The 13,306-nt window shown below is 43.6% G+C and overlaps 1 protein-coding gene across 4 annotated transcripts in view; it reads left to right on the top strand.

The window, feature by feature from the left end:
* RNF216 (ring finger protein 216) overlaps positions 1-13,306 on the top strand; it is a 124,081-nt gene that overhangs the window by 40,310 nt on the left and 70,465 nt on the right. For all 4 annotated transcript variants that reach the window (XM_030579137.1, XM_030579134.1, XM_030579135.1 and 1 more), the window contains 7 exons: positions 178-342; positions 1,537-1,651; positions 1,964-2,103; positions 3,107-3,157; positions 4,307-4,444; positions 6,027-6,175; positions 6,690-6,768. In XM_030579137.1, coding sequence (XP_030434997.1) covers positions 178-342; positions 1,537-1,651; positions 1,964-2,103; positions 3,107-3,157; positions 4,307-4,444; positions 6,027-6,175; positions 6,690-6,768 — 837 coding nt within the window. The remainder of the gene's footprint in view (positions 1-177; positions 343-1,536; positions 1,652-1,963; positions 2,104-3,106; positions 3,158-4,306; positions 4,445-6,026; positions 6,176-6,689; positions 6,769-13,306) is intronic.

The following is a 13,306-nucleotide window of genomic DNA, read 5'->3' as shown; positions in this document are numbered from 1 at the left end:
ATGAACCCACTCATCATTAGAATAACGTAATTCTACACACACTGTGCACGCTCTCAGAACAGTCAGTTTAGTTCTGGGGGGTCTTGCCAGTGTTCGCTCATCGCTGCTGAAGAGGAAATTCTTTTTATTTTTAAAAGGTCAGGCTTGCATTAGCTCCTGTCTGAATTTTCTCTCCAGGTGCCTAAAGTGGACTACTTTGACTTTTCCAAACTCACCCCGCTTGATCAACGATGCTTTATCCAAGCAGCTGACCTCCTTATGGCCGACTTCAAAATGCTGAGCAGTCAAGACATCAAATGGGCACTACATGAACTCAAGGGACACTATGCAATCACACGAAAGGTTCTTCAGTCAGATTCTGTTTCTCTTTCCAAGACTGCCTTTCTCTGGGGCTGGAAGGGGGCAGCCTGGTGCCTTTGTTTATTTTCACCATCTGCTAGTATTAAAAATGCTCCTTTACTTGGAGTGCAATTGATCTTCAGATCACTGGCTGGTAGGAAATGGCTGATTTTGTGAAATTTCTGAAGCAGCCCGTCTCCCAGAATACAGAGTTATGGGGCGTGCTGGCTAGTTAGTGGCGATTACAACATATTCCAAGGAACATTCCAGGCCTCACGGCCAAAAGGAGGTGTAATTGCCAGCAAAGCCTATTCTAACCAAATCTTAAGACAAATGTGTCTGTTTTATACAAACACAAACATAATGGAGTGTCACCTCCTAAATTAGATGAGTAACAAGCAGATGTGATCAGACCCTTATGTAACTTACAGCAGATGTGTGAGATCCCTCTCTCTTTACTCACTCTTTTTCTAATCATCTGAGTTACGAAGAATTGGTTGAGGCTACTGAGCCATTCTGCCCCCCTTAGATTTAGCTTGCACGGTAGTTTCTTTTTAGAAGAATATCCATGTAGCAGAACTGCAGAGCAACTCAAAGAAAGTGAGTTCAAGGGGCGATATGTTTAGTTTAGTTTAGTCTAAGTTGCTGCCTAGTGACCATTTTTTCCCCTGAAACTGTTAATCCTTTTCCCCCCATCTAATACCACAACACTGAAATATGACTAAACACCTCATCTCTTAGACCAGTTTAATGTTTAGTAGAAAAGGTTTGCATGATTTGGCCCTAAAACCTTCACAGATTACCTGCAAAAACCATCCTTCAGAATGTATTACAGACTGTACTCACTACTTTCTGCGTACTGGCATTGCAGCATTATAGATAGCACTTTAGGGGTTGTTGTATATCATTCCAATGTGCCTGAACAATAAAGCTCTCTGTTCCAACTCGATGTGATCTCCCCATGTCTCTTAGGTGGGAGGATGAGTAAAGGATATAGAAGCAGACTTATTTCTGAGGCTTTTGCTTCCCTGTCTTCAAGTCAGGCTTGAAGGCCCTGTGAATTTGTAATGCTTTAACGGACACACACACAGAGTTCTTGTTTTCTTGCAAAGAGTAGTGTAGGCTTATCTGGAGTGGTTGTGTTAACGTCCATCTTTTCTTGTTTCTTTTTTTTATTTTTTTGGGGTTTGTTTAAAGGCCTTTTCTGATGCCCTCAAAAAATGGCAGGAACTGTCTCCTGAAAACAGTGGGAAGCGAAAAAGGAGGAAAGAAATGAACCAGTTTTCCTACATTGATTTCAAATTTGAGCAAGGTAAGTGGCAGATGGTGTTTATGGTAGTCAGTGTGCATCTTGCGAGCAGAGCTTACCCACCACAGAAGGAACCACTGTTGGGTGCTCTGACTCTGAAACCTCCACTTTTTCTTCCACTGTCTAGTATAGATGTGACAATATGGTATTCTTCATGAATAAAGAACATGTCTTGTTGATACAGTATTGCTTCTGAGCTCCTGAATTTGTATAATTTAGTAGTGGTCTGTCATGTCCCAGGTGTAGATGAGGAAAAACCCGAGCTTTGTTCTCACTGGCCAGTCCCTTCTCATCCTGCTTCTAATCCTGCTTTAGGTGATGTGAAAATTGAGAAGCGGATGTTCTTCTTGGAGAACAAGAGACGGCACTACAGGTCCTATGATAGACTCTCGCTTCTCCCACCCGTGCAGCTGGAGCAGGAGTTCTATGAACAGAAAATTAAAGAGATGGCAGAGGTGAGACTGTCATGAACTGCCCTCATTGTTGGTCAGTCAGTCTGTTTCCTGCAGAAATACAGATACCTGAACAAAATGTTGAATATCTATCAATTCTCCCTCCTCCCAGTTCCCATTCATGACTTAGATATGAGCTGTGGTTTGGTGCCTTGCTAGCAACTTATTCAGAGCTTACTACATGCGTAGGCAGCTAACTACCATTTCTGCCTAGAGAAATCTCCCCGCAGCTCACATTTTCACTTGATTTGGGATGCTTAGCTGGAGTAAAAATGCCATTCTAGACCCTCCTTAATCCAGGGAGAGGTGTGGTTGGATTTTGTTCCTTGAGTTCTAGGACTGCTGATTCTCTGCCTCAGTAAGCTTTAAACCTCCTCCTCTGTTTGGCAGTAACATGCCTTCTTTCATCACAATACTAATGGTAAGATTTCCTTTGGCGTTTAATACAGCTCTATAACTAGCAAGCATGGTCTCTGTTGTGCCTACAGGGCAATCTGTCTATCCACTTCACCTTCTGCAAGCTACACATACTATGCAGAACTCCTCTATCTACATTGAAACTAAAAGCAGAACCCTGCCACCTATTACTACAAACTGCCTCTGCAGCTCAAATTCTAGGAAAGGTTTGAGTTTATAGTTTAATACTGACTTGTTGTGGAAAGAATTGCTTTAAAAACTTTATGTAAATTGATGATGTTTCTTTTAAAAACAAGGCAGGTGCTCTCAGAATCATCTCTGTAAAAGCCCTTGACTGTGTATCTGCACCGCACACTGGGTCTGCAAGAGCCTGAATTTGCTGACTGTCTGGAATTTGGTTCATAGCAGCGGTGGGTTGATGGGTAGCTTGATGGGTAACTGAAACTGGAATGGTCGGTTGAGCAGTTTGTGGGCAGCCTGTCATGTGTAACATACTTCTGATTCTTAAATCTTAAGATTACATAAGTGTTTAACGCTTCATTCCAGTCGCTACTAGTTCTAGAATTACAAGTGCACATGTCTTTTTCAGCATGCAGACTTCCTTCTTGCCCTGCAGATGAACGAGGAGCAGTATCAGAAGGTCGGTAGCTCTATCACCTGATTTTTGTAATAAGTATTTGCATTTACTCCCTTATTTCTAAGCTGACTTGGTCTGGCCCCTCACATACTCCATTCATTTGCTATAGGATTATTTTGCTGAGCTGGCAGAGTGTGTGTGTGTGTGTGTGTGTGTGTGTGTGTGTGTTGGCTGGCTGGCTGGCTGGCTGGCTGGCTGGCTTTTAGAAAAGGTTATCAACAGTAGAGTCCAGGAAGGCAGTATTGGTGCATGTAATGATCTGTAGTAACTCATTTGGTTGCTGTTCATAACTTAATTGGCCAGTACATTAGTATCAGGATTGTCATTGCTATGCACGTTATGGCAATTTAAAACAGATGTGCTATTCTTGGAGAGGCTTCTTTTCCGTTTGCGGTGGAGGCTTGTTAGAAATTTGAAAACTAAAACTTTCCATTTCAATTAAGAGAGATGATGGTTGCCGTTCTATTCAGCAGCCATAGATTACCTTTTTCCTTTCAATAACCGCTATCTTTAAGCTTTGGAGTTCATATTGGCCTTTACAAGGAAGGGAACATGCTTAGTTCCATCAGTGCCATCGTATCACAGACAGGAACTGTGCAAGCTTCCCTGCCTCTACAACAGTGCTGCCAATGCACCGTATTCCTGACCTGTGATATGGATAAATATCCTTTGGGGGTAGCTGTAGGCCACTAAACTTGAATCCTAATCTCCAAATGTGAATGGTGCATTCTGCCCCTTCCTCCCCTCTAGTGATACTTTTATTCTTCTGTAGTTCAAATCCCCTAATTCTTAACGTTTAGGCAGACTAGCAAATACACCAAAGCATGCATGGGTTTGGTAATTAGCTACAGTGATAGCTTGTCCTATATCACAGTCTGTTTAGAGAGTGGTTAGAACCTCCGTTTTTTAACTTTCTTGGGGAATTTAAACTCTAAACAAAACAACTATTTGACTGTTAAAAACTGTAGCTGCTCTTGTTAGAAATGCTTATGCCACTTTCAGCTTATTGGGAGTCTCAGACTGGGTAGTAAGGTTGTCTCTCAACTGCACATGCTAATTTTATGGGTGTCTCGTTTATATATTTCCAATAGTCTATCGCTGTAGTTACTTGGGTTGGATGGAGGGGGAATTCATCTTTTTAATGGTTTGCAGGATGGTCAGATGATCGAGTGTCGTTGTTGCTATGGGGAATTCGCGTTTGAGGAACTGACGCAGTGTGCAGATGGTCACTTGTTTTGCAAGGAGTGCCTAATCAAATATGCTCAGGAGGCAGTCTTTGGCTCTGGGAAGGTAAGTGTCCCAACAAGAGAATGAAAGGTGGATAGAGGCATCGTGTGTAAGTTCATGTAATCAGTAATGTGAAGTATGTGGTTATGCTGGAGGAATTTGTGAACTTGGTATAACTGCGCTTCTTGTGAAGCGTTCCATCATGTGGAACACACTCAGACTTTAGTAGCAAAAAACCAAATTGATCTTGCCCTCCTGCAGATAGCTAACAACTGCCTACTGTGGTCTTTTGTCATTGAATTGAATAGCTCCTTAATAGTGCTAAATGCACAAAAGCTGTTAATGTATGGTTAAGGTTACATAGTTAAGCAAGCGTAGCAACATTTTCCCCCAAAGTGTGCAGTTGCCCCTATCAATAGCCAGGCTCAATGGGGTGAGTAAAAGAAAGACGAGGTTTTCACTTTCTTCCGATGTCTTCACTTCCAAACCAGAGCTGGAACCTGGTTTTGCACAATTGGGTAGGTTGGTGGCTGGGACTCAAGATTTGAACTCTGAGGCAGAAGTTTTCAAGCTGTGTGGTGAGCCCTTCTAAGGGGACATGGAGGGATATTGGCAGAGGTGATCTGCGATGCCAAGTGGCTCAGACTTCTGCCTCTGCAGTGGGGCTCGGGTTCCGGCACTCGGGTAGAGAGTGCCACTTCCACTCCGACTCACCTCCTTTTTTTTGTTTTTTGTCTGGGTTGGAGGAGGTACGACCAAAAATTATAATTCAAAGGGAGGCTCAGCTCAAAAAGTTTGCAAACTGCTGCTCTGAGGCATGCAGGGAGTGAAGACGCAGGAAATTTTCCTGTGTAGTGTTCCAATTCCATTTTTTTGTTCAGCTTTTAAATATCTATACATTGATAGATATTAGTACACCTCTATCCCGATATAACGCGACCCGATATAACACAGATTCAGATATAACGCGGTAAAGCAGTGCTCCAGGGGGAGGAGGCGCGGGGCTGCGCACTCCGGCAGATCAAAGCAAGTTCAATATAATGCAGTTTCACCTATAACGCAGTAAAAATTTTTTTGGCCCCCGAGGACAGCGTTATATTGGGGTAGAAGTGTATGTACCATGTCTCGTGATGCAGCTTGAAGTGGAGGAACTGAAGTGTAGTGGTATAGCAACACTAATGCATAGTTAAACGTCAGTGACTTCAAAAGAAGTCCACACAGGGGGTTGTGATTTGGTTGTGACAACAAAAATATACACTTAGCAGGCTTTAGCTCATAAAACAATGTTACTGTTCTGCTCATAAGGTAGAAATATTTCAAAATATTTAAAAAGGGTGAATTCTGCCATTAATGAGCTACCTTCTGTGGGAAAATGGCCACTGCACAAAATGATTGACCATGTTTGATAGCTGAGTGTTTACATGGTATATGACACTTGTCTGATATATTATTATCTGTTCCCCTTCCACCTCTGCACAAATGTAGACATGTGCTGTGGTCACATTTGAAGTGTCAGTTTCAATAACATTTTCTTTGTTTTAGACTACTCGGTTCTGTTGAATCAACCTTGATTCAGTAGAATTGAGTGGTGCCGTACGTTTTACGAACTTTCATTGTCTCTTCTTCTCTTCCCTCACCAACGTAGTCAGAGCTCAGCTGCATGGAAGGGAGCTGCACGTGTTCATTCCCGACCAGTGAGCTGGAGAAGGTACTCCCAGAGAACATCCTGTGTAAATACTATGAGCGGAAAGCCGAGGAAGAGGTGGCTGCTGCCTGTGCCGATGAGCTAGTCAGGTAAGTTCCCAGCCTGTCAAAGTGGGTTAATACTGTGAGATAGATGAACGAGTGGTAGTTCGACAGCTAGTGTTACAGTAGATTCTGGTTCTATAGCCCAAAACATTAGTTGACTTGCTAATACAAGGCAGCTGGGTTTTTTTTTATAGGCTGTCTATAATTGAGGCATCTGACTTTTACCCCTGAATATTTATATTAATAAAAGCTAGCTTTCTTTGGTAGGTAGAAACAGATCAAAATCAATAGAGCGTTGCACCCCTTGTGGTTTGTCAGCTCTGCACTAATCCTTTGTGTGAAATAGTCTGGAAGCAGCACTAAGCACATGATCTTTAGGACACACAGAGGGGTTGCAATCAGAGAACTGTAGGAAGAGAAGGGGCAGTGCTGAGGTCATTGAATCTTTTCTTTGATAGACAGGCCTTAGCTGGCCACCTTCTTAATGGGTGCGTGGATTTGTTACAACAGGGTTACAGAATACAGCATGTTAATGTTGTCTTTTTTTTTTGCATTGTAGGTGTCCTTTCTGTAACTTCCCTGCACTCCTGGACAATGATGTGAAGCGGTTCAGCTGTCCCAATCCTCGCTGCAGGAAGGTAAAGGGCTGATATTTACCTGGTCGTCTCTTTCAGAGTTCTGAGGTATAGCGCTTGAGGGCTGCTCTGTTTTGCTAGCAGTATGAAATGTGCATGTGACATGGGTGTGGTGGAGGGATAGAATTCTTGCCATGGTGGCTTGTTGATCTTCTGTTAAGGCACGTGACTAAACGCAGGACTGCATTTCAGAGTACTGTTAATACAGACATGGTTAAATCCTGCTCTGTGTGCTCCGGAGATGGGTGCACAGTAATGTGTCTCAACTCTTAAGCACAAGTTTAAAATGGACTTGTAATCGGGTCCTTTTAAAATGTCATTTGGCTTTTATGACCATTCTAACTGTAATGAAACTTTAAGAGAACTGGGGAAACCAAATTCCATAATAGAATGACACTTTCCGTTGTTGCTGCATGTCACCACTCTAGGTCCAGACTTCGTAAGTAATGCCCAAAAGTCACCATCTGCAGGGTTTACATGAAATCTGTACACTCAAAGGACTGGGTATTTACATACTCATCACAAAACCCACTAATCAGCACCCTTGTTGCCATCTCAGCAGAGGGCTTAGCCCACTGAATGGGTCCTGGAGAGTGAGCCACCCTTTCAGCCATGGAGGTAGTCTCACTTGGTCAAAAGAGAGATACATTGGCAGAACATAATGGGGAAACCTTGAACTGCCACAGCTTGTGCTGCATCTGCTCTGTAGAGAAATAGGATTTAGTTTCTTCTAGAGACTTTGAGTGCTAAGTGCACGTAGAATCTTGATGGTAGGACTTTTTTCTAATTTTTTTCTCAGAGTGTCTTCTAACTCACTGGTGCCAGTGAATTAAGACTTAAGCTGTAATACCTAATGAGTCTTGCTCAACGTATGCCACAATATCAGAGAGACTGATGGAATGATCTGTATCACGGAAGCTCCTGTCTTAAATGAATCATGCTCATGCTTGTAGCCACTGAGAGTTCTGAATTCTAAATTTTATGTGGCCATTTGCCTATGACGAGACGTAATCATCTTGTACTGGAAGTCTCATTTTATTTTTTTGGAGTAACTTGTATTGCTAAGAATAGATAACTACATTATTGTCAGCACTGTGAAGCTGAGAGCAAGACTAGCCTGATGAAGGATCCAGCAGTTGCTTTTTCGATTCTGGCACAACAGACCCACTGAACTAATGTCAGCCGGTACTGCTAGCCGAAGAGAAAACTGCAGCATCCAGTCATGTGGGCTGAGGAAGGCTGAGAACCACTAGGTGGCACCAGTGACTTGTGCACAATCAACCAATTTTTAAAACTGTTTGCTAAAAGAATAGACCCATCTCCCCCCCCTTTTTTTTAAAGTGAACCATACAGGTCAATCCCACGGGTTACAAGCAAGTAAGCCGAATTCAGAGTTTAAATATTTGAAGAATATTACAGATTTCTAAAATTTCGGATATTCATTTCAGAACGTAATGTTATGGCATGTGTATTTCAGGCTAACTTGCCAGTACTTAAAACAGGGACTGGATTTCCACCATATCAACAGCTTGTGTTGGTGCATTAGCCAGAGGTTTATGGGGCTGATCAGGATTTTTAGAAGATTACTTAAGAAGAAACAATTTTGGGCTTAATAGGAAGAATTAATATGTTTCTTGAAATGGGAGGACCTGTCCATGCTTTGTAGCTGTGCTTGCAATAATTTCCCCAAGTTCCATCTATCTTGTGTCTTTCCATGATGGGGATTTTACCAGTTAATGTCTCCATTTGCAGGCAGCTTTTTTTAGTGAGGAGCATAAAGGGTTAGTATGGGAATGTGGGATGATGCAGGAGTGCAGTGGATGTTCGATATTGGAAGGGCTGCAGAGACTCAACAGTGGTGCCTCCAGCAAGTTACAACAGCTGGCTCTGGAATCCCTCCATGGCTGGAAGAACTCTGGCTGCATTGCAGAACATAAAGTGAGGGGAAGTCTAAAGTGAAGTGGTAGGGGTGAAATGAGAGCCTTGTGGTTTCAGCAGAGGGGACACAGGATCCTTGTGAGGGGGCAGGGACTGGCTAACCAGATGGTGGTCCCATAGCGTTTTCGTACTCTCTCTCTCTCTCAGCCTCTCTGGTCTCAGTTCCAGGGTTCACATTGGTGGTGTTGAGCTTCTCCCAAAACTTTCCCTAAAATCTTGTAGGCTGGTGGGTGGTTCACATTTGTGCCAAAAGTATATCTGCATCCCTTGAAGAGTTGAAAGCATTATCCCTTGGCTGTGTGCTTCATCCAGCCTGAGGCATGCAGGCATCATGCCAGACACTCTGCTGGGCTACTGCTTGTGCATCTCTCACATATGATCAGTCCTCATAGTGGCTGAGATGTAACCAGTCTTAACATCAGCAATGGGCAGAACTGCCAGTTAGAGGGAGGCATTGCCAGTCGCCTACAGTAACTACTGAATAGGTATGTAATGAGCAGGGATCCTAGCTTTCTGTGATGATAAAATTGTGATTTTAAAAAAACATAAAAATCAGTGTTTTTCCATGATTAAAATGAAACGAACTTTAGTTTCCCTGGTCACAATATATAGGTATCATTTAAACATAATATTTTATTGATATCTTTTTAAGCATGTCTGAAGCCTACCAATGCCATCAATCAGTATAATAAAATAAAATTAATAGAATGATCCAGTCACAGTGCGTTGTCTCTTTACTGTTGTCAATGACTCTGCTGTTTCAGCCTCGTTTTCATTTCTTTTCATTCAGTTTATGTAGTGCTTTCCACGTGTTGTAGAGTTGTCTGCCTTTGAACATAATCGACATAATCGTCCTGCAATCAGTACAGAATAGCACATTACTTATCAATATGAAATTTGTCCTTGCTAAACTCAGTGACATGGTCTTTAGGGGTGATTTTTTAAGTGTTTGTCATCTTTACATAACTTTAATTACTCATATCTGGAGGCTGAAGTGAAATTTGCGATGCATTAAAACACGACCCCCCTATACACTGTTGAGTAACCGCTGTATGCCAGAAGCAGTTTATTGGAGTATGTTTAGCTATGTATATTTAAAGCACATTCAAAAATCATCCACAAGAGGGGAAGGTTGTGCGCGTTGAATAAGTGACACTGGCACTTTTGGTAAAATTTAGTAAATAGTTTTTACATCTTGTGGGGGGAAAAACCCTAAAGATTCTCTCTAAAAATACTACAAATACTGCATTTTTCTGTGGCAAATGGATTTCTAATATCTCTGGTAATGAGTCCACACCATCTGTCAGTGCCATTGCATCTCCAGCTGTGATATGTGAAGTTTGGCTCTTAGTGAGCTGTCCAGACCTTGCATCTTAATGTCAGCTGCTGGTTGGAGGGAGTATAATAAAGCTTAATTCACCGAGGAGAAACCTAGCTCAAGCAACTCTACAAGTAAAGAAAAGATTCTTTTACTCGTTTAATATGGTCTGCATGTGTTACGTGAACGTCCTCTTGTATTTTAAGCATTGAGCTTGTCGGTGTTTTGTATTGGGCTATAGGCAGTTAGCTTTGTGGAGCTGCTAACACACATCATGCAGTTCTCTGCTGGCTAAAGCTAAACCACTGTGAGTTTCAAGGTATTTGATCCATTCTGTAGCGAGCCACGTAGACGATGTGTGTAGGAAGAGGTGGTGTCGGGTTTGCAGCAGCACTCTGACTTGCCGAATGTGAGTGGGACTAGCCAGTGCTGGTGATGCATTGCGCCGCCTCTATGCTACCTCACATCAAAGCAGACTTCTGTGCAGCCGTGGCATTTGAACCTTCCAGCCTTCTAATGACGCATGTTACTTTCCCATGCGTTTTGACAGGCTGAGGTCTTTGCAGTTTTCCAAACTGAAGCTGCCAAGCCCCTTGATGAAATTACCAAGCAGCATTTCTCTCATGACTTCAAAACCTAAAAGGGCAGGCACTCATCCACAAGGGAAATACTCTTCCTCTTCTCCCCCAGTGTGGCCCCCATGATCAGCTTGCAGAAACCCCTGTGTGTGCAGGCAGTGCAGTCTGGTGTGTTACATGGTGTGCTTGCAGGTATCATAGACCCTTTGTGTTGTGGGTGGGGGAGACTGTCACCCCTCTTGGCAGTCTCAGCACAAAGCACTGCAGGACTTCCAGACAGCTAAAATATGAGAAGGTGAAAGATGTTGCCATGGTACTCACACATGCATGAAGCAGCACTGGCCCTCTGGGTGCTGGGGAGCTCAGAAGACCAAGCAGAATAATTTCAAGCTACACTGGAACCTTCTGCTGCCTGGTAGCCTCTTGAATTTCCTAGATTTGCTTTCTGAACTCCCAGATGTCACTGAGGAGCCTTTCTCTCCCCTGACAAGCTGGGTTGCCTTCCTCTTTTAGAGGGTGGTGCCTCCTGGAGTTCAGAAACTCTCATTGCCTCTGAGCTGATGGCCCCTGACTAGATAGCTTCCAGGCTCTTGTTTTTCACAGAGTAGTGTCTCCTTTAAATGAGGCTGTGATGCGGAAATGAATGTGCTGACTGAGTACTCACTGCTATTCTGCTGAAGAAAAGGGTGATTCTGAGATACCTACATTAGTGGAAAACCTTTCTACCACTATGCTTTTGGATCTTCGGTATTGCTCCCTTGGCTGCAGCAAGGCAACTATTGGATGTTCTTTTATTACGGAGCTGACTTCTGAGGATTGAGTTGAAGGTGGTGACTATGAACAAGCTCACCCAGTTGCTTTTAACCTTCATTTCCTATTGAGCTGAAATCCTGACTACGCTAGCAAGCTCTGTTTGAACATGACCCTTTCTAGCGGATTGCGAACAGTGCGTCTCTGGTCTCTGTTAATAGGCGTGAACCACATTGTTCAGAGGGCATTGTATGATCAGCCAGCTTTAAAGTTACAAAAAAGGCAATCAGTGGGGTTTGCCCCTCAAATTGGGGTCTGTGCAGAGGACTACTGTAGGAAATGGCTCTGTTTGCTACAGAGAAGGTATGCCACCCAAGCTACATATGTCTTGATTGTACCCTACAGCAGAAGGTTTCTATATTGGAGGGAAATGTTTGTGTAAACAAAGGCCCCACCCGCTGAGAGTAAACACAAGGTGACATCACATTCCATGGTAGACTGCCCCCCAGCCTGAGCTTATACTTTAACTTTAATATGGAGATATACTTATCTCATCTCATAGAACTGGATGGGACCCCGAAAGGTCATCGAGTCCAGCTCCCTGCCTTCAGTAGCAGGACCAAGTACTGATTTTGCCCCAGATCCCTGAGTGGTCCCCTTGAGGATTGAACTCACAACGCTGGGTTTAGCAGGCCAGTGCTCATGCCACCCAACCCCATGCCACCCAACAATATTCTTTTCATAGGTTTGGGCAGTTAAGCTTTAAATGTCTTAAACTACGTCAGGGACTCTGTCACTATCTGCACAAACAATGGGGAAAGAGATTCTTCCAGTTAAAGAAATTAAGCTTGTCCAAAATGCTCCCGAGTTGGATGTGCACATGGAGAATTGCTTAATTCTCCTTGTTTTGCAACATTTTCCCTAGCTGCTGAGTCTGCTGTGTCTCATTCAGCTTCCTGACAGCAGTGCAAACATTTTGAAAGTCCCATGCTCTTATGTGTCACTCCCTATTTATCAGTTCATATGCCTGGGCTCTGTGTATTTCACTGAGCGTATTTATTTGGATTTAGTTGCCACTTTTATCTTGCCTCTCTGCTTTTGGGGGTGGGGGCGGCAAGGCTGGAAATGGCTGTTTTGCTTCCTGCCTGGGGGTGGTGGCCTCCTGTCCCAGTTTCATTTTTGTTAAATTCCCTCGCCCTATTGGAATAGAACTTGCTGGGGTGGGGAAGGAATGGAAATGGGATGCAGCAGATCTTGCTCCTGTCCATACTGATGGGGTTTGGTATGAACTTAGGTGTGCTTGCACATGCATGTGCGGACTCTCCTGGGGAAAGACGCTGCTCACTTGTGCCTTGTCCAGTAGAACCATTTTGAAGCTGTCTATTCTCTTTGCTAATGACCCTGCCCACCCTCCGTTGCAGTTCCCTGGGGTTCAGTGGATGTATGTCTCTGTACTCCAGGGCTTTGCTTTTCCCCCCTTCAAATTAATACCTTTTGTGCATCCTTCTAGCTGAATGGTGTAGATGGGAACATGCTCCATTATATTGCTGCCAAAACCACAACAAATGGCAAGTTTCCGTCTGTCGTCTACGCTCAGCTCTAAGGCACTCTGCTGCCGGGCAGGCGATTCATTTTTCTTCCATAAAAGGGCAATGAAACTTGTCTGTAGCCTTGGTGCTCTCCGCACTGCAGTCAGAAGGCAGGACAAGGGGAGATGCTATCGACAGCAGCAGCAGTGATATTACAGCAGAAGCTTTGGAATTTCAGTATCTGCTCCTGAAAGGGACTGGGCGGGGGGGGGACCAAGGCCAGAGGGAGGGGTGTGTGTGAGTGTACTCTCTGCAGATAAGGTCCCTTTAGACTTTGTGATGAAATGCCAAAGCAAGGTAGATAACAGGGTGGGAAGAAAGCACTCGTGGAATAGCAAAGTCTATTTAAAGGAATAGATCCCACATAT

The sequence above is a fragment of the Gopherus evgoodei genome, chromosome 10 (assembly GCF_007399415.2).
Source record: "Gopherus evgoodei ecotype Sinaloan lineage chromosome 10, rGopEvg1_v1.p, whole genome shotgun sequence".
NCBI lineage: Eukaryota > Metazoa > Chordata > Testudines > Testudinidae > Gopherus > Gopherus evgoodei.
The sequence above is the reverse complement of the archived record's forward strand: the minus strand, read 5'-3'. Positions and strand labels throughout refer to the sequence as shown.